This window comes from Myotis daubentonii, chromosome 6 (assembly GCF_963259705.1).
Source record: "Myotis daubentonii chromosome 6, mMyoDau2.1, whole genome shotgun sequence".
In the NCBI taxonomy this organism is placed as follows: Eukaryota; Metazoa; Chordata; class Mammalia; order Chiroptera; family Vespertilionidae; genus Myotis; species Myotis daubentonii.
In genome coordinates, this window is record NC_081845.1 from 63,262,379 (window position 1) to 63,284,023 (window position 21,645).

Genomic DNA, 21,645 nt, shown 5'->3' on the forward strand with positions numbered 1-21,645 from the left:
CCGCCGGAGGAGCATACATCACCCCGTGGCAGCCGTCCACCTTCCCAGGCGTTTCGTAACCGAGTAAACTGAGAGCTGGGAACAGCCCTCTATTAAGTAGCCCGCGGCGCGGAGCCTCTTCGCACTCGACGAAGGCGAGCCGCCCCAGACGCGTCCGCGCGCCGGCAGCTGCGCTCCCCTCCCCGGCCGTCTCCGCCGGTTCAGTCGCTCCAGCCGCTCTTCCCGGGATCCTCCTCCTCCTCCTTCCAGGTGGCCCTGACGCTACCCAACTCTCGGCAGCCGCCAGGGGCTCCCGCAGCGCTTCGCCACTTGTCCGGGCGTGGCGGGGTCGCAGCGAGCGCAGTCTTCCAGGACCTCGGAAAGCCGCCGCCGCTGCCTGCACCTGGATCACAGCCGCCTCAGGTCGGTTCGGCTTCTCGCCCTTCTCTCTGGCCCCATCCCTCCCAGCGATAACGAGGGAAACTTGCTTCTAGCCTGTTGCTTGCTCCGCCCTAAGCCATTCAGGATCCCGGGCGAGGACCGTTTGGACTTGTACGAGTGGAGATGTGCCTGAGATTTGCCAGGTGTATTTGGGTTTTGTGATTCATTTGTATCTTTGCGAGAGAAAGAATTGTAGCTTTTCTTAGGAGCGGAGGCAGGCGGCGGTGTGTGCGTCCAGTACCCTGTTCCATGTTTCTCTTTGTAGAGCGATTTCATCTATAGATGCTGTGGATTTCAATGCAGGGCGCGCCCGGTTTTGTGGCCACCGGCCCCCCATTGTCTCGCGCCTGCAGCGTTGCCGGGGGTGCCGTGGTGCAGCCGGGCGCAGGGAAGGTATTTTGGTGACGCACGGTGTGGAATTCTTTGGAGGGCCGGCTGAGTGCTCTGCAGCTCGTCGGTCGTGGCTGCGCGGGTGTGGGTGGCATCTTGAGACAGATTCCTGGTCGAGGGTTCTGGCTCGTTCCTCTGCCTTTCCAGGCGTCCACGATGGCGGGTTGGTCTGGTTCTAGGGAACTCAGCCTTGGCCCGGAGAAGGCTCCCTCTCCCGACTTCTTTCCCGAGTGCATTGGTGGAGGCCCTGCCCGGGGTCAGTGGAACCTCTTAGGTAGTTTCCATCCCAAATCCTAGAGACTGTAGGGATCAGGGAGTGTGGGCGCCGGGTTCATTTACGGACCGGAGACCGGGAGCCAGGGAACAGAAAAGGTACTTCGAACCCAGCATCCTCAGGACCCTCCGGTGACCATTTGGGGCTTTCCAGGAACCCCTGCCCCCCACCTCAGCCTGGACCTTCTAACGCGTGCTGGTACGCTGGAAGTGGGAGGGGGCAAGGAAGGAAATGAGCGCTAAGCTCGCCCTTGGCCAACTGTTGTCCAGGTAGCGGTGGGCAGAGGAGGTAGATGACAAGCAGGGGTTCTAGAAGGACCCCCGCGGGGTGGGGGTGGGGATGTTTTATTTCCATTTTAAACTTGACGTTAAGGAACTGGCCCCTTCCACCGGGGTTGGGAGGGGGCAAATAGGCAGAAGGAGACAAATCCCTTAGGATTGCCCCCGCAACCCCCCCGCCCCCCAACTGACTCATTTTCATTCATGAGGGTGAAGTGAGGGAATCCTCGCTGCCACGTAGGGACGGCAGCTTTCAGACATTTATGTCTGAGAATGCTCAATGAAGTGTTGCTAAGCATTCAGATAAATGTTTTGGCTAAAAGGAGAGAAAACTAAAAAAAAGAAAGAAAGAAAGAGAAGGGAAGAAAGAAAGAAAAGAAAGAGAAGGAAAGAAAGAAAGAAAAGAAAAAGAAAAAGACATATGGACGAATGCCTGGCTGGCTGGATGAACTGACTATATGTTCAGATACCCGGCCGCAATGTGATTCATTCTTGCCACTGAATCAGGCACCCGATAGGTGGCGCTCTAGACCCAGACAAAAGTGCCTCCACTGCTTTTTTTTTTTTTTTTTTTTTTTTTTTTTTGGTGGAGACTAGCGGTTTTAAAAAAATATCTGCACACAGCTTTTCGGTGGGTACATTGTCAGCCTTTAACTTTTCGCGAGCACGACTGCCAACTGAGTTGGAAATTATTATAGCAAAGTAAAGGCCAGATGACGGGAACAATGGGCCAGCTTCACTTCTTGCTTTTCACTGATGTAGAAGAGGGTTAGAAATGTCAAACTGTTGTTAATTAGGGAGAAAGAAATTGCTAGAGCCTTTGGATCTCCAGAGCAGTGCCAAAATCTTAATTTTGGCTTCATAGAAAAGTGCTCCGGGCAAATTTGGCATGCCTGCTTAGCAGACATTTAAAATGCAATTTACGCTCAGGCCGAGGAAAGCTGCCCTAATACATTGTGCCAATTATTTGGAAAGACCTGGTTGGAGCTTGTCAGGTTCTTTTCTCAGAGAGGGTTCGACCTTTGGCTCATTTTTGGATTCCTGAGCATGAGGCCTCGTTTGTTGCCTTACAATAATTTATGTATCCAGAGTCAACTCTCTTTTTATGTTTTACCTCTGGCAGCTTCCCAGTTGAGTTCATTGCTAGCAGCTTTTGTCTCTGGATTGGACCTTAGAATGTTTTAGAAGATTCCCTCCTACCCTCATGGGTTAAGCACCTACTGTGTGCTGGGGACTATAAAAGACGAATAAGGCTCTTTGTCTTTAAGGAGTTAATAATCTAGTTACAAAGTCAGGAAAAATCAGAATAGGACATACTCTTCTCTGGAGAACACATACCTGTAATCTTCTGGAATAAATGAACAGCTAAATGAAAAGAGTAATTATTACTGAGAATTTTTATAAAAAAATATCTTCGGGAAACAGGAGTGTTTTGTCTCTTCTATTGCGTGTCCCTTTTTTATTATGCATTTTAGAGTTGTTTTCCCCTAATTTTGGTGCAGGGTTTATTAGATGTGAAGACAACACAGCTAGTAGCGGATCAGGTTTCAGTTGGACCTTTCCTATTTCTGTATAATCCATTTCAGACCTAAAGAGCTGCATATTTGTAGGCAGAACAAAATGAAGAAAAAAGAGAGTAAAAGAGGTTTATTATACTTTTCCAAATTACCCTGAGACCACTAAAGTACAGTTACCTAAAGAGTTCAGCAGCTAGGAAAAAGTGGCCGGCCAAATAAAATCCCCAGCTGGAAGAGACATTTGGTTGAGTCAGGGATAAAATGACCTCTGAATTAGCCATCACCCAGGCAGGCTGAAGTCATGTGGGGTCTGGTCGGGCCTTTACCCTGGATACTAAGCAGGACCAGCCTCGAGGAAAGCAGGACCCTCTTTAAACTTGAACTCCCTCTTAGGGCCATGATTAAACTGCTCTAGATGAACTCGACTTCCACGGCTTCACAGTAAGCCCATTCATTAGATGCTGGGCTCGGCCCTGGTGGTTATCAAGGCAGATCTGGTTGGGGCCTGGCCCGGGGCCCGGCTCCAGTTCTAAGCTGGTTCTAGGCCTGCCCAGACCCGGTTCTGATGCAGTGACTGCTTCCTCCCTCAGATCCCTTCATGTGGCTGTGAGCTCCCAGGCCCAGGCCAAGCATGAAGACCAGGCTTCCCCCAGCGCTCGCCATCCTGGGTGCCGCCCTGCTCCTGTCTTCCACTGAGGCAGAAGGTAAAAGACTCTCCCTTCACCCGCCCCCAGTGACAATGCAGAATTAGAGAAAAGAAAAAAGAACAACAAGTGAATCCTCTTTCTATAGCTTGTTCTGTTTCCCCGCACCTTCTCTTTTTCTCCTGGGGTTTCTCTCCTCCAGAGAAACTCCCTCTTCTACTGAGGTTTGTCCATTTCCCGGCTCTCAAGTGCAGCTCTTTCGTATCCTGCCTAACCCACTCCGTACAGTGCTGTGTGGTCTCCTTGCGCTTGTCTCTGCGGTGTGCTGTCCACACTGCCACCTACGCCGCGGCCTTCCAAGAGGACCAGCTGTCCGTCGGGAGGGGGCGACGGCTGCTCCCAGGTCTACCAACAGGATACCTCCAGGTGCTGCCCAGGAGCCCTGGTTCGAGGACGGGCTTGCTTGAGTAGCTGGTAACCACCAGGCTTGGGCTGTGACCTTGGTGACGACACAAAATAAAAGACTCCAACCGCGCCGGCTCTGTGCGTCTGTGTGTTTTGTGGGCATCTCGGTCGGAGTGTCGGGTGGTGCAGACAAACGAGGTAGCAGCCAGACCCCCAGGGGATGGGTGGCAAGGAGAGATCCTGGGCCTGGATTGTGTTCCTGTGGCGCAGGGTTCTTGCTGTTTGGTTGCCCAGCAGAAAAGTTGGATCTGGGCCAAAGTCCCCAATCCAGGAAGCCAGCGGACACCAGACCAGGTGGGCACGCCACCCTCTCGCTCTTGCTTCCAGCATCAGACCGGCCCATGGAGTTGGTCAGGGGCTGGGAGATGGTCGCCTTGACCCCAAGGTCTGCAAAATGGCTCCGAGTGACCTTGCCCTCTGGGAAACGAAGGGCTTCTGATAGATTTTTCGACCTCACTTCTTTTTCTTGTGTGCACTTGGTGTCTTCATTTCTCAGAATTTGCTAAACAAGCCATTTCTATATATTAACCCAGTGGGAGTTTCTGTCTGCCCTAAATTATCACCGGAGACCGGAGAAACTAAGTTTTTTGTTGTTGTTTGATTTTCTATTTCAAGACTGCAGGTACAAAATAATGAAGATTAGGAAAAGCAGAGAGTCTCTAAAATGTATGGTACATTTAGGAAAGTGACAAACTTGCTGGCTCGTCTTATCTGATGAATAGTTTGTGAATGGAGAGGCTTTTCAGAGTGGCCTCTGTGAAGTCATGTTCAGATGAGGTTGCCTTTAATGTTCCTCTCTGTGTCATTGTTAGGAAGGAAGTTTATTTTAGGAACTCTAGAAACCCTACTAAAGATATTTTTAGATAATTCACTGAAGTGGCCTAGTTATTGCTCATTAAGAAAATAGTTATTTGAAAATCAGAAAGATTTGAGAATTCTTAGTAAAATAATTAGGTTGGAAATGATGTAAGTGGAAAAAATCAATTCTGAATTGGATAATGGCTGGTTAGCAAAGCACAGTTGAAAAGAACATTTTATTATCTTTTACTGATTATTTTCACATTTCGCACATTTTTGTCTTTAATTTATATTTATTTCCACATGGCACAGCTTTTTCTTTTTCTATCTTAAGCTGTGTCTTTTCTTGTCTCTCACCCCCTGACATCAGCATTTAATAATTATATTTTAATAGGATTCTTTTTTTTCTTTATTCTCTAGTTTGGAATTGTTAAATAGAAATATATTGAGAGCCACAAATGCAAGCCACATATGTAACTTACAGTTTTCTGGTTGTCACATTAAAAAAGGAGAAAGAAACAGGAGTTACTAATTTTTATAATATATGTAACATAACTTTATGTATCCTAATAATAGCACATTATCATTTCAACATATAATCAATATAGAAACCACTAGTAAAATATTTTACATTTTGTGTACTTAGTCTTTGCTGTTGAGTGTGGATTCTAAGCTTACAGTGGGTTTCATTTTGGACTGGCCGCGATTCAAGCGCTTGAGAGCCACGTGTGGCAGGTGGCTCCTGTTCTGGACGGCACAGCTTCTGTGCTAATGACCAACTAATGGTCCCAGGAGCCTGTGAAAGGCTAACAAAATTCGTGGCCAAAACCTTTCTGGGGACAATGGGCTAGGAACAGAATTTCTTTGAAATATTTCTGTTGGGGCCATTTCAGAATTTTAAGTTGCACCCCTGTTTCCTGCTATGTCATTTTAATTTTAGTTTAAAGTAGCCATAGTTACTTTTCTTTCCCTTTTGCAAGTCATACTTATATTTTTGTATTTCTACTATTTACCAACCAATTTCTACGTACTTAATTTTTTATATGTTGAAAGCCCAGTACTTTTTTATAATTATTTAAAAGATTTGGCATTCGCTTTTTGCATTTCTCCTCTTTTATAAGTGGTCTCACCTTTATCTTGTTTTCCTTCTACCTACTTATACAAGGAACTTTATTTTTCATAATACAGTAGTTTTTCTTATAAAAATAAGGGTGTAAGTGGTTTTTTTTTGCCTTTAGTATTTATAATTTTTAGACACAGCATAGACTTTATTAACCTTGTCACTTGGCCAGTACTTTGCATGACCTAGAATTATCCTATATAATAGAAGACTAATATGCAAATTGTCCCCTCTACTGGGAGTTCTACCAAGAGTTCCACCAGGGAGTTGGGCTGACCCGCCAACTGCCTGAGGTCCCCTGCCCCCGGCTAGCCCTGCACAAATTCGTGCACTGGGCCTCTATAATATATAGTGAAAAATTTGATATTACCAATTCTTTAGTGAGTTGAGGCCATAAGCTTTAATTATCTTGTGTTTAGATGAAGAAGCTAATTAATATATATATTTATATAACTCTGTGTCAAACTTGTATCAGAAATTTCAAACTAGAGAACTCATGGATCATCTATTCCAGTGATGGCAAACCCATGACATGCGTGTCAGAGGTGACACGCGAACTCATTTTTTTGGTTGATTTTTCTTTGTTAAATGGCATTTAAATATATAAAATAAATATCAAAAATATAAATCTTTGTTTTACTATGGTTGCAAATATCGAAAAATTTCTATATGTGACACAGCACCAGAGTTAAGTTAGGGTTTTTCAAAATGCTGACACATTGAGCTCAAAAGGTTCACCATCACTGATCTATTCTAATTCTCTCCTCTACCACATGAAAAAATGAGGACACAGAGGATGAATAATTTAGTCAAATAACATAGTTACTTAGGAAGATAAGACCCAGGTCTTCTAGTCCTGATTTAGCGCTAGTTTGCCCATACTGTGCTTCTTTCTTGTTCAAAAATTGGTCAACCTAGCTAGTTTAACGAGGGAACACATTACATAATGTGTACAAATGATTCATTACTTGTCTGAAATATTAATTTTCAAATGGTTATTTTAGAAACACAAATGAAATTATTAACTATATCATGACAAAAATTATTAAATTTATACTAACTTCGGATGGAAAATTTAAATGAATATCTATTGAATATAGCAAAATCATTCTTTGCACATTTCTAAAGTTCTCTACCATTAGAGAACTTTAGTAGCATCATTTTCAGTGTTATTATCACAAAGATTAGATTAAAATTCTTACTAGTTTATCAAGATTATTATTTGTAGTGTTTTCTCAGTTTTTCTTTATATTCAATGCATTTGATATACTTGCCAAAACTTAGGCTATTCCCCATTCACCTGTTCATCTTCCCATCCATCCATCCATCCACCTCTGCACAGTTGGTAAATTCTTGGATGTTTCTGCCTTTTAGGTGCCATAATTAAAAACATTATTTTTAAAGAATTATATATCAAGATATACATTTTAGTTTTAAAATTACTTGAACAAGTGTGTAAAGAATTTGGAAATATCTGAGTATCTTTATTTATTATTGAATAGGCATCAAATAATGGTTTTTATAAAATAGAGAATTATATGTATATATTAATAGTTAACTATGTTTAAATATTGTTTTTTAAAGTTAATATTTTACTCAAATATTTCTTATTCTTTACATTTAACTCAGTATGGAAGAAAATTATATGTGCTGAGTCAGATCATGGGATCAAAATTTTGCTGCTCATTAGCTGTGTTAACCCCTCAATTTCACTGATCTATGAAACTGGGATAATAAGGCCTGCCATGCTGGGTTGTTATGAGAAGAAAAAGAGACAATTATAAAGTATTTCAGGGAACACAAGATGCTGCTTGTGACAATACAAGGGCAGTTGTGGATTATTTTTATGTAAAAGAAAATATTTTTAAAATGAATGAAAATACATTTTGCATTGAATTAAGTTATCTTTTTTTTTTTTTTAAAAGAAAACAAACCAAAAATGTATACATAGTGTGGCAATCCTGAAAGGTTTTATATGTGATAAAAGTGGCAAGAGGACAAATGGGGTGGGCTGTCTTTGTACACATGCTGGTTGGCCATTCTTTCTTACTTTTGATTCCTAAGTACCACATCTGGGTTTCTTTGAACACCTTAAATTCCTCTGAAATGTTAAAGACTTTTCCCAACAGTCAATTTTTCAGTTTTTCTGGAATCCTGGTCATTTGGAAATCAACAAGGTGGGCCGCTGCTGCCCTTCAGCAGTTTTAACCTAATGTCTGCCGCTTCAGGTCAATTTCCCTACAAGGTTGGTGGTACTGTTTTTCCATGTACTGATTTTTTTTTAAAGCATGCTCAGGCCAGTTGTGTCTGCCTTTGCATTAAATTTGTCCTGAGCCATTGCTACTGGAACAATATTTTATAATGATATTCTTAATAGCTATTGTCCTATTAACATTTGTTGCATGCTTGTTATACTAAGTGATGATGGCAGCTGAACCTCGCAATACGGTAACAGACAGCAGAATGTTGGATAATTAAACTATGCATGTAGATTAATAGTCTAATCTCACTGCCTGTGTATGGATAGTAAGAAAATAACATTCGTTCCATTACTAGTGTATCCAATAAAAACAAAAAGCCATCTCCTACAGTTGTAAGCAGCAGTTTATGAAAGCAAACGTTTGCTTACTTTATCTTATTTCCATTAAAACGTATTAATATTACATAAATTGCTAACCCCAGTTAAATTCTATGACTCATGTCTCAAAGCTACTGCGGTATTTCAATTGACCTCTGTGAAAACCTACAAAGAGATTTTAATCTCTCAAAAATTCTGACTCACAGGAATACGTTCAGACTTAAATACCTTAAGAAGAGTATGGCTGAAAGTCTTACTTTGTGAATCTGCTTCAAGAGTAATAGTTTGTAACGCATTGACCATGCACTGACAGTGAGTCAGTACAATGCTGCATGATGAGGCATGAACATTGCAGAGAGAATATCATTATAAAATATTTCTGAGACGTCTTTGTGTAATGACTATTGTACATGGAGGCTTTTGTTCATTGTGGGAAACTAAAAACCAGTCAACATTTCATTGACACATGCATGATGCTGTACAGTTTTGTATGCAAACTCTTTCTGTACTTTTCGATTATTCCTTCCATTGACTTCTCCAAGTTTTTATGCGCAGTCATGTCTCCAGATTGCTGACCCTTCTTCACTGTTTTCTTTAAGTTCTGTAAATAAATGTCTGTAAATATACATTGGTGTTGTCTTTTCATAATTAACCATTGTTTTGTAGAAGACCATACTGGCATTTTAATTTAAAATGCCATTTCTAGTATGGAGTACGCCTGCTGCAAAGGAAAAGAACAGTGTTGGTTTACACCTTGGAAACATACAGCAAATTGGTGTAAACGGGCAGAATATTCTTTTTATAAACATCTATTTATCACTCTTTACATATTTATACATTATTAACATCTCATTACTATCTGAATATTTGTATGAATATACATTAGATGTATATTTCCTTGTGAAACATAACAGTGCTAAATTTCCCATGATTCCATCTTTTCATTAAAATACAGTTTCATCTCTGCCACAGATTGAGATGTGTCAAACAAAAATCAAGACTTGGATGCAGAGAATGAACCAAAAATATCATTGATTCTTTTCCACGTTATGGAAAAAAAGTATTGCGTCAATGTTCTAAATGAACTTCTATGGTTGTGAGCAGGTTGTGATATGGCATGCTTATTCAAATTGCACTCAGCATGTATTGAAATTCTTTTAATTGTTATGTGAATTGTTTGCATATGTGGTTATTATATGTGATCTCATTGTACTTGTATGTACTTGTATCCAAATATGTTTCTAGTATGCTTGATTTTGCTGGCCATTCTTGGATGACCTAGCAACTCAAGAATCAAAAGTGTTTTGTGCTGTCTTCTGTAATATGTATACTCTCTGATGTTTTGTCATATCTTGTCAGCTTTTAATTTTATTCTTATCCAACAAGATATCTTTTATATTTGTTGGAAACAAATTTATGCAAAGACAATTTAGTAAGCTTTGCTCAACACAATTCTTATTAATTTGACCATTTTTTGAAATTGGAAAATGTAACTGATAGGCACTCTCTCTTTTGCAGTTGACCCACCTTCAGACTTGAATTTTAAAATAATAGATGAAAATACTGTTCATATGTCATGGGCAAGACCAGTTGATCCAATTGTGGGTTATAGAATAACAGTGGATCCTACAACAGGTAAGTTTTATTATCAGGAACATTAAAGATAATATAATCCAGTCTTTTCCCCTCTTTTCATTTTATTATGAAGAATCTGAGATTTAGAAAACCTGATAGATTTAGCCAATGTCACCAAATATTTGGTGGGCTCAGTCTAGTACTCACTGTTATATTTTTATAGTGTTGAGCTTCATTAACATGGTTTGCTGTGCTAAGCTGTTGTTATTAAAAATGGACTTTGTTTTTTAACCTGATCAGAATATTGCTGGTCATCTTTGATTTTATAAAATAGAGTTTTCACCTCTTAACATTCTTCTGGAATTAGTTAATATTCAACATGTAAAGTATCAAGTGATAAAGTGAGTTGCTATACCTTACCCCATGTCCTAAACACTTCAGTATTTAAGGGAATTTGTTATTCTGGGATAATGGTGAGCTACTATGACAAAAGATAAGAATTTACTTTGAGTGGACTCTATAGAGTGTCTAAAAAAAAAAAAAAGGCTTTGTTTCTCAAGAGTTATATTTAGTGTTCATGATATTGCCCAAGTGTGGGGAACCAATCTCTGCTGATTAACTTTTAGTTCTAACATTAAATGGAAAAATCACCATTTCCACTAACACTATCCAAGTGGTAGGATCAAGTCTTGATAGACTGACAGTAGAGATGGATGATGTCAACATAACTTATCAGAGCTGTGTTTATTTATGGCTTTAAAAACTACCAAGAATTTTAAATGCTGATTTATCAGGGAATTGGGAAACTGCTTTTTGATATGATCTGAGAACTTAAAAAAGGGGTCAAGAATTTACTTTTCCTTTGAATCTTTTCTCCCCATATACATTTGTAGTCAACTAATTCATTCATTCCGAAACAGAAAAGCAGTTAAAAGGCATCCATTCTGTTTCCAGATGTTGTAAATCACTGACTCCTAAATTCCCCACGCCGGTACTGGGACCACCCGGCACAGCAGAGCCCTGCTGTCCTCCTGTTCCGTGCGGGCCCTGGTTGGTTCTGCAATGCTCTACATGTAAACCAAGAGCACTTTTCAGAGTTTATTACATCTGTTACCTTTTTTGATTATTTATGTTTTGATGAAATTTTAACATAATTTGAAAATCTTTATGGGCACTCAGCCCTTTGGAACTACTGAATTTCCTGATTGATTTGAAATTTAACATAATCTAGAACAGTGGTTCTCAACCTTCCTAATGCCGCAACCCTTTAATACAGTTCCTGATGTTATGGTGTCCCCCAATTTCATTGTTACAAATTGAACATAATTAAAGCATAGTGATTAATCACAAAAACAATATGTAATTATATATGTGTTTTCCGATGGTCTTAGGCGATCCCTGTGAAAGGGTCATTCGACCCCCAAAAGGGTCGCGACCCACAGGTTGAGAACCGCTGATCTAGAAGGAAGTATAAAAATGGTTAATATGTAAATAAACACTATGCATACTGTGCCTTGAAGCGTTTGCTACCTAGTGAATTCAGAGGCGTGGTTCCCAGTAAGGTATGCACCCTTTTGAGTGTGGAGGATGCATTGCTTCCACACTAACTGTCTCCCAGTAAAGGTTAATTTTAGCCTGTTTTCCAGGAGCCGATTTTGATCCTCCCCCTTTTTTTGCTTTCTCTGCTCTCCTTCAATGCATACTTTAATATTAAATTATTTCCTACTTTATATCTCATTTATAAAAAACTTCGTTATCTATTATTAGTCTTCCAAAATAATAAGAGATTTTTGGTTTGCTGTTCTGGACTATCTTCAATCTAGATGACTCCTTAAGTCCTCAAACAAATATTGGATATGCTTGTAGCAAGTCTATTTACTGACTATCTAGAATTCAAAGTTTTGGTTTTGAAGAACAGTAAAACAATGTTTGGATGTTCTGAAAAATAATCTATATTGAATTTTTCAGATTTTGAGTATATCTGGGAATTACATTATATTGTGTTATATGTAAAAATGTTTTTGTTGCATTCATATATTCCTTTCTATATTTCCAGATGGGCCAACTAAAGAATTTACCCTTGCAGCTGATACCACTGAAACTTTATTATCAGATCTAATACCTGAAATAGAGTATGTGGTGACAATCACTTCATATGATGAAGTAGAAGAAAGTGTACCAGTTATAGGTCAACTAACAAGTAAGCATACATATAAAGTACTTTTATTCTTGTAATATTTTGGCAGAAGGTTTCTCCCACTTTTACATTTATTCTGTAACCATGAAGAGTTAATTAATATCAGTATTAACTATTCTTCCTAGAATAGTCATCTTTATGATCCTAGTTATTAGTGGATACGAATAACTCATTCTTGATTTATAAGCTTGGTTGCTGGAATCATTAGGAATGTTATGAATGAAAACTATTAAAAACATTAAAGTTTGCCAAGCAACAAAGTTAGTGTCTTTTTGAAATATATCTAATACTCACTAAAAATGATTTAGTTGCACAGAAATACTTATTTGGCTGTATTCTATGACCAGCTAGGCATGGACCATTCATTTGAAAAACAATGGTGAAAGACAATGCATGTATTTTACTTTTAGGAAGTATTTGTGTGGGTTCATTTCCTTTTCTAATAATCAGGTTTTTGACTCAGTTCAAACAGGTGGTCCTATGAAGCCAGGGGAGAAGAAACCTGGAAAAACAGGGATACAAAGTAAGTATTTCCCTTAATATTTTTGCTTGGATTTGTAGAAGTCATAAATGTAATATGAAGGAGATGTTTCAATTATATACATAGTCTGATCTTTCTATATTATTTTCTATAAGCTTTATTTAGAAGTACAGACAATATAATAGTAATATATGACTAAGTAGTTAAAATATCTATGTTTTGACTTTCTAGCCAAATTTTCACTTTATTTATTAAATACTAGAGGCCTGGTGTATCACATTTGTTCATGGTCTGTGTGTGTGTGTGTGTGTGGTGTGTGTGTGTGTGTGTGTGTATGTGTGTGTGGTCCCTCAGTCTGGCCTGCACCCTCTTGCCATCCTGGACCCCTTGGGGGATGTCTGCCTTCCAGCTTGGGCCTGATCCCGCATTCTGGGGCTCTCACAGTCCAGGACCCCTCGCTCCTTACTACCCGCCTACAGCAGAGGCAGGAGAGGCTCCCGCCACCTACGCTGCGCTTGCTAGCTAGTGATGAGTCGGCTGAGCGGTGCTCCCCCTGTGGGAGCGCACTGACCACCAAAGGGCAGCTCCTGTGTTGAGAATCTGTCCCCTGGTGGTCAGTGTGCATCATAGTGACCCACCGCTCTGCTGTTCAGTTGATTTGCATATTAGCCTTTTATTATATAAGATTCCTTTTACTGGGGGTGTTTTGAATTTGTGTGTGTCCAAATTTTCCTGCACGATTTTGGCGGTAGGTGAGAAACAAACCTCATCACTGGACTTAACTCATTATCTCAAAGATAAAGGAATAGAAATAGGTGGCAGCTTAGGGCTATATGAGAAATATAAGGCTGGAACAGAAGGGAGATGGCCCCATAGTGTTTAAAGCAATTCTATTGCCATGAAAATGTATTTCCAGGTCTGTGTGTATGTTATGCTCATGCCCAGGGTACTTACATGACTTTAGTTGATGGCAGTTGTAGCCTTTACAGAATCTCTGTAAGACATAACTAGTAAGTTGGAGCATTTGTAATAACATGAAAGCAATTTTATTTAGTCTAGGTTTTGCAGGTTCTAGCCTCCGTTTGTTTTATACTACTTTGTCTGACTTAGTGGATGGACCCTTAAGGGGTTTCTTGGATTTCTAATTTTTCTACCTTGTAAAAGTTGGACTTATGACCCAGGAGACAATAAAAAAGATTACGAACACAATGTCTCCTTTATCTGGAATTTTTTGTTCTAGATCACTGTTTATTATTCTTTGTGATGTCTAATAAACTGAAATGAAGTATGTAGTTACAATGCTAGTATTTCCCCTGAACCACCATATTTATTTTAGATGAAAGCATTCTGCCAAATATTGACTTTTCAATAGACTTAAATTGGCTTATTATATAGTGTGCAAAAATTATTTGGGCATGCAACTTGTATTTTCCTCCTCTTCTAAGGCAAACCTTTTTAAAAATCATCTATCAGCCCTAGCTTGTTTGGCTCAGTGGATAGAGTGTCAGCCTGCAGACTGAAGGGTCCCAGGTTCGATTCCAGTCAAGGGCACATGCCTAGGTTGTGGGCTCGATCCCCAGTAGGGGGCATGCAGGAGGCAGCCTATCAGTGATTCTCTCTCATCATTGATGTTTCTCTCTCTCTCTCTTCCTTCCTCTCTGAAATCAAATATACACACACACACACACACACACACACATACACACACACACATAGTGACTGCAAGTACAAAAACATCTTCAGAAAATTCACCCAGTGTTGCTTTGTGAATACAGATTTTCATGAAAACCAACCTGTTCCCTTGACCAGAGAGTTGTAAAAGCATTTCAGTAATTTAAAGATACCATGTGCATTTTTGCTTTTGAATAAAAATTCTTCCCCGTCTTTGTTTAGTAAAAGTAGATTTTAGTTATCAAATTCAAATACATTGATAATTAGGACAACAAGATATTATGGCTATCTTGCATCATATTCATGCTTGTTTTTACTCCTGTTAGAGTTTATGAACCCTCCAGACAAACCCATTGCAAACTTTAGACAATTATATTGTAAAATGCAGGAGAATGTTAAAAGATTTGCTCATTTCTTCAACTCAACTGCAATTTGCTTGAATGGTACAGCAATTGTTTTGTATTTATTTATTGCTAAACACCAAGGAGTAAAAACATTGCTTACATTTCTTTTTTTATATCTCCCAGATGTTTTGTATAATTTTTACTTGGAGAAAAGAGAAGTAAGGACATAGACTATAAAAATAGATAGGTTTATAGCATAAATACTAGAGTCACATGCTCGTGGAGAATAGGTAATCTATCTGTTTATCTGTTCTTGCATTTCTTATTTAGCAATTTAAAGAAATATAGTTCCATAAATGCATCTTTATGAAGGATCTGAAAATGCTTCTATGTGAACTAATAACATTTTATATTCTCTTGTGCATGTCAGTTGTGAGTGAAGACCAATGTGAATATGTCCTAATGAACAAAATGACTTGAGGAGCCAATATTTTTGCAAAGTTAGTTTGTATTTCTTTTATGATGGATAGATTTAATAACGCATCACTTAAAAATATCTCAAATGTATTTCAGAATGCTCTGTCAGTGCCTGGACTGATTTAGTGTTCCTTGTGGATGGCTCATGGAGTGTGGGGAGAAATAATTTCAAGTACATTTTAGACTTTATTGCTGCTCTCGTGTCTGCTTTTGACATTGGGGAAGAGAAGACAAGGGTTGGAGTCATTCAGTACAGCACTGATACCAGGACTGAATTTAACTTAAACCAGTACTACCAAAGGGATGAGCTTCTTGCTGCAATTAAAAAAATCCCATACAAAGGTGGCAACACAATGACAGGTATGTTTATGAATGTTGTTATTGTTGAAAATAAATGAGAGACCTGTTTGGGAAAGAAATGAAGCATTGCACAATTATCATGTGTTAAATAGTTTTTAAATCAATCACATAGTTTTTGACTTGGGCAAAATTGTATAGAGTAGGGTGAGTAAATATAGCATTGCCTTTCATTTCAGGGGATGCCATTGATTATCTAATTAAAAATACTTTCACGGAATCTGCTGGAGCACGAGTTGGCTTTCCTAAAGTGGCAATCATTATCACGGACGGCAAATCCCAGGACGAAGTGGAAGTTCCAGCCAGAGAGCTCCGAAGCATCGGGGTGGAGGTTTTCTCTTTGGGTAGGCCAAGTTTGGTCATTTTGGACCCTTTCACTGCCTAATGCTGAGGAAGATGAAGGCCTGACTCCTCAGGGAAGGATGCTGTAAAAATATTATTGCACTTTTTAATGTAGTATCAAGCCACATAATTTTTGAGTAAAAATTTGGCTTGTCTATTTCTCTCTCACCCAGCTCCCTTACCATATGCATCAGGTGAGGTGGTATTCACGCTCATGGCCAGCGCTCTACTTTTCAAAGAATGCTGAGCCAATGACCCTCATAAAGATCCTCCTTGTATGATCATTAAGTGTTTTTTATGTTTCCTGTATTATGTAATCCTTGAAGAATTTAGAGGGTTCCATCCAGCTCATTCAGGAGTCTGGAAGAAAAAAGTATTATCTTTGCAGATGGCAGGGACAAATGATGGCATGACTGGGATGAGGGCCCTCTCTGCTTTGCTAAGCATTCGTTTTTTCATCTTTGGCTGGCCACTGGATGTGAAATTATAAAATGTCCTTGTCATTTGAACAGTTGCACATTCGTTACGAAGCAAAGCAATCCTGGTTTATGACTGAATAAAGATTTAAAAATGCCTTCACTTGTGCAAGACTGAGAAGACACAGATCTTCCCTAATTCAGCACATTTCCCTTTTCACCATAGCCCTTTCATGTCGTTTTTAAGGCATTAAAGCTGCAGATGCAAAAGAACTCAAACAAATTGCCTCCACACCTTCACTAAACCATGTTTTCAACGTGGCCAACTTTGATGCAATTGTGGATATTCAGAATGAGATCATCTCCCAGGTGTGCTCAGGTGTTGATGAACAACTTGGTGAATTGATTAGTGGAGAAGAAGGTGAGTGGACTGCTGAGTGTTCTATGTGTTAGCCTTTTTCATTATTTGATAGCATTTGTAGCTTTACAGTATCAAGGAGGAGGCACTTTTACTCAACCATATCCTCCAGTGATTCTCTAACTGTGTACTCCACTTGTATTTTAGTTACTCAACTTGTTGATATCATTTGCACTGTTTTTTTTTACCCTCAGTGGAACATTAAGTGATAAAATATTTCTACCATTGTAAAGTTCTTAAAAATATTGTTAGCCCGGTTGGTGTGACTACTAGTAAGTTGTTGAGCGTTGACCTCTGAACCAGGAGGACACGATTCGATTCCCAGTCAGGGTACATGCCCAGGTTGCAGGCTCAATCCCCAGTGTAGGGTGTGCAGAAGGAAGATGATCAATGATTCTCATCAGTGATGTTTCTATCTCTCCCTCTCCCTTCTTCTCTGAAATCAATAAAAATATAGAATAGATATTTTTAGACTTTTGGTTTGCTCTTTTTCTTTAAGACCATTTTTTTCATGTTGAGTGTGTATAATTATGCTATTCAGGTACTTGTTTTAATTATCTCATAGTCTTATTTAAACATTGACAGTCTGGGGAGACATTAATTTTAGCATTCTGCAACTTAAACTAATAGCAACACTGTTTCTATTAAATGGTGAAGGAAATGGGTTTTCCATCATCATACTCTGCATCATGTTTTCAAAGCTTTAAGAATATTTTAAAATCAGTCAATTTGATCCTTCCATATCTGGAAAATTTTCCCATTTTTATAAGCTATTGCTTCTGGATATATGGGAGAAAGAGAAAATATTTCATAACCATCCTTTTGGGCGTTAAAAAGTCACAAGTTCCATGATTGTTCTCCTCTTTGCCTGAGAATTGACAAGTGATTAAAGATAAGTTCTAAATAGCTACATCTTCAATTACATAAACTCTTTAATCTCCAAACCCCAAGTATTTTGGCAGTGTTCATTGTCTCTAATTCTGTTTCAGAACTCCTTCTCATTACTTCATAGGTTCTGAATCCTTTTCTTTGCTTTAACTGCCTGATGTTTGACTTTTTTGGTTGATATTAGTACAAAATCCATCCTCCATCCCACTTTGCTCTAGTTAACCTCTCTTTACTCAGTCTGTTAAGCATTCTAATTCCTCTTCATCTTCACTGGCATGCGTGTGCTAGGGGAAGGCCGAACTTTTGCTCTGTCGCTGTTTGAACCTCCCCTGTATGGGTGCAGGCCATGTCGCAGGCGTTGTGCACGGCCTGCTCGCTCTCGATGGACTTTGCCTGAGATGTCTGTCCCTGTCCTATCTCTGAATCACTCACAAGAGTTGGCCAGGCTTCCAGCTGGCCCATCCGTTGCTTCCCTCCCACCATTTCTTACTTCTTTAGGCATCTTTTAAATACTACATCTGATTGCCTTTTTGGGGAGATGATGAGTAAAATTTGTGTCTGTGTTACCATCTACTTCTTGCAGGCTGATGTAAAAATTAAAACTGTATCTTCTGGGAAACTGATTCCACTGACAAATGTAAAAACTTGGAGATTTTCTCTGAAATATCTTCAAGTACTTTATGTTTTCTGTTAAGTACACGACTATGTTCTCCATTGAGTAAGGATAGAAATTCTTTAGATTTCAATATTTGTTTGTCGGGATGCATGTTGTAAACCATTGTTTCACCTCTCATTGGTGGCATTATGAACATCGTTGAACTATTTTTCTTACCTTGAAATAAGTGGGAATAAAACTGTTTAAAATAAAAAAAATCCTGTCAATTTGGACTTGCTGAGTTTATCTTTCTTGCATACTAGAAAGTATTTTTTTAAAGATTATATTTTTATTCTTATAGTATAATTAAAAAGGAAAACCTTTCTGAAGACTTGAATTTAAGTCATTGATTCAACAAATATTTATCAAGTACCTACTCTGATACCTGAGAATAAAGGCAATGAGTAAAATACCAAAACCAAAATGGAAATCTTGGTCCCAGAGAAGAATTAGGCATCAGATGTTCTATCATTAATTTCTTCCAAGGACTTTGTTTTTTTGCTGTGCTTCAGCTCCCTGATAAAAATCTGGCACCGAGTCTCTTTTGCTTTGCTGGGTACAGGCAGATGTGGAACAAGGTTGGGCAACTCTTCCTGATACATTCATGATTAATTTGAAGAAAGGGAATTAAAGGCCCAAACCTAAAGACCTTAATTAATAGGGTTGCATACCGCTATTTTTAATCACTGTTCTGCTTGTTACTTTTTAGTTATTGAACCTCCCTCAAATCTGGTTGCCACGGAAGTTTCATCAAAATACATGAAGCTAAGTTGGACTCCATCCCTAAGCCCAGTGACTGGCTATAAAGTCCTCCTTATACCAATGACCACTGGCAGCCGACAGCATGCTCTGAGTGTGGGGCCTCAGACGACCACACTCAGTGTCCGTGACCTCTCAGCAGACACGGCATACCAGATCAGTGTTTCAGCCATGAAGGGCCTGACATCTAGTGAACCTGTTTCAATAATGGAGAAGACTCAGCCAATGAAAGTTCAAGTGGGTGAGTCAACGGGTGGATCACTGAGTTTGGAATATGTGAAGGTCCATTTGATAGTATGTCTTACTGATTCAGATTTAGTTTTAAACAAAATATTTGCAATAGTTTTCTTTGAAAGAAGCATGCTTACTAAGAAAACAAGATAGCTGTATTTTAGTGATTAATTCATACTTCTTGAACCTTATTTCTTTCTTTTTACAGAATGCTCACGTGGTGTGGATATAAAAGCCGATATTGTGTTTTTGGTTGATGGCTCCTATAGCATCGGGATTGCCAACTTTGTTAAAGTTAGAGCCTTTTTGGAAGTTCTCATAAAAAGTTTTGAGATTTCACCAAATAGGGTACAGATAAGTCTTGTCCAGTACAGCCGGGATCCTCATACTGAGTTTACTTTGGAAAAATTCACCAAAGTTGAAGATATAATTGAAGCAATAAACACCTTCCCCTACAGAGGAGGATCTACAAACACTGGGAAAGCAATGACTTATGTCAGAGAGAAAATATTTGTGCCTAGCAAGGGTTCAAGAAGCAACGTACCAAAGGTCATGATTCTTATCACTGATGGCAAATCTTCAGATGCTTTCAGAGATCCTGCTATAAAGCTAAGAAATTCAGACGTTGAAATCTTTGCAGTTGGTGTGAAAGATGCCGTCCGCTCAGAATTGGAAGCTATTGCCTCTCCTCCTGCTGAGACCCATGTGTTCACAGTGGAAGATTTTGATGCTTTTCAGAGGATATCTTTTGAACTCACACAGTCCATCTGCCTTAGAATTGAGCAAGAGTTGGCAGCTATAAAGAAAAAAGGTTGGTAGTCTTTATAGAATAAAAGTTATCTCTTTGTGCACAAAGAATTTTTGGTTTTAAAATTGTGGATAATATGCTTCTTCAATTCTTTTTATAGACAGGAAAAAGTAACTTTCCTATGTTATTGAAAACTGTCAAAGTTAGTTTATTTAACTCTGAGATATGACTTTCTCCTAGACATTTTTGCTTTATAGAGTCATGAGATGTTTCTGATCCTAGTGTCTACTGTGTGGTGGATGCTGAGCTACGTCCTTTGAATCAAGGGCAACTAGAACATAGTCCTGTATCTTTAATTTATTTTATGCATTCCTTTTCCTGGACCATTTTTGTGCACCATTCCTTACATCCAGACTTCCCTATCCTTCTTTTTTCTTCTTCATTTGTTCACATTCCCTTTTTTCAGCATTGTTGCTCATCTCATCTCTTTCATTAAGCCTTTCTTAATTGTTCTAGTGCTAGAACATTACTTTCAGTCATTTGATGTTCATACGTACTGCTTTGTTTTGTTGATAACCTCACACTCTCTTGTCTCTCCAATGTCTTTGTATGTCTCCTGAAGACAGGCTATATGCCTTAAACAGTCTCTTTCTATGTTTTAGTTTAATAAATATTCTTTTGTTAGGAAAAATTTATTTATTATTACTTTGAAATAAACTGTTTACCACCAAAGGTTAATATATTTGCCAGGGATGAATGGGAACATTTTGAAGGTTTGCTTAGGTCTGTTACTATTTAAAATCCCACTTGTGGGTAGGACCATTGCATTACTGCTTTGTCTTAAGAAGCTCAAGATTCAAATTCCATTTTAATTAGTCATTTAAACATTATAACTTAGTATTATGGATGGTCAAGGCACATGATCAGGACCTCCTTGTAGGGCTGTGAGAGGTCTTCTCTCGATGGTCATGTGTAGAATATTTATTAAGCCTCAGTGTCATTCTTCTCCCAAGTGACTATGAGCCATTTCGGAAACATGCAGTCATTAAGTCTATGTTTGTTTGCTTTATAGATTTAAAAATTGTAAACTATGTCCTCCTTTTTTTTTTTTTTAGCTTATGTGCCTCCAAAGGATCTTAGCTTTTCTGAGGTGACTTCTTACAGTTTTAAAACTAACTGGTCCCCTGCTGGAGAAAATGTTTTCTCCTACCACATCACCTATAAAGAAGCTACTGGGGATGACGAGGTCACGGTGGTGGAGCCAGCGACCAGCACCAGCGTCGTTCTCAACAACCTGAAGCCAAAGACCCTATACTTGGTCAATGTGACTGCGGAGTATGAGGATGGCTTCAGCATTCCCTTGGCTGGAGAGGAGACCACCGAAGAAGGTGTGATGGGGTTTCTGCCACTGTTTTCCAAAATCTAGGAATTTATTGTAGAACAAAGTTAGCATTTGAAATAACCATCTCCTTTATAGTTCAGAACTGTGAATGCCTTTGTAAGATTTAGCATCTTTAAAATACAACTATACATAAACCCTTGTAAAAAGAGGAAAAAACTTTTAAGTAAAACTCCTGGATTTCTTTTGGTGCATTTGAGGGT

The 21,645-nt window shown here is 39.1% G+C and overlaps 1 protein-coding gene across 3 annotated transcripts in view; it reads left to right on the plus strand.

The window, feature by feature from the left end:
- The first annotated feature begins 261 nt into the window (after positions 1-261).
- The window catches only part of COL12A1 (collagen type XII alpha 1 chain), a 111,077-nt gene continuing 89,693 nt past the window's right edge, over positions 262-21,645 (plus strand). For 2 of the 3 annotated variants that reach the window (XM_059701166.1, XM_059701167.1), the window contains exons 1-11: positions 262-402; positions 3,470-3,583; positions 10,003-10,119; positions 12,116-12,259; positions 12,720-12,779; positions 15,326-15,589; positions 15,766-15,930; positions 16,592-16,765; positions 19,015-19,305; positions 19,504-20,106; positions 21,159-21,431. In XM_059701166.1, coding sequence (XP_059557149.1) covers positions 3,511-3,583; positions 10,003-10,119; positions 12,116-12,259; positions 12,720-12,779; positions 15,326-15,589; positions 15,766-15,930; positions 16,592-16,765; positions 19,015-19,305; positions 19,504-20,106; positions 21,159-21,431 — 2,164 coding nt within the window. In that variant the 5' untranslated portion in view covers positions 262-402; positions 3,470-3,510. The remainder of the gene's footprint in view (positions 403-3,469; positions 3,584-10,002; positions 10,120-12,115; positions 12,260-12,719; positions 12,780-15,325; positions 15,590-15,765; positions 15,931-16,591; positions 16,766-19,014; positions 19,306-19,503; positions 20,107-21,158; positions 21,432-21,645) is intronic. The other variant, XM_059701168.1, reaches the window with a different exon arrangement.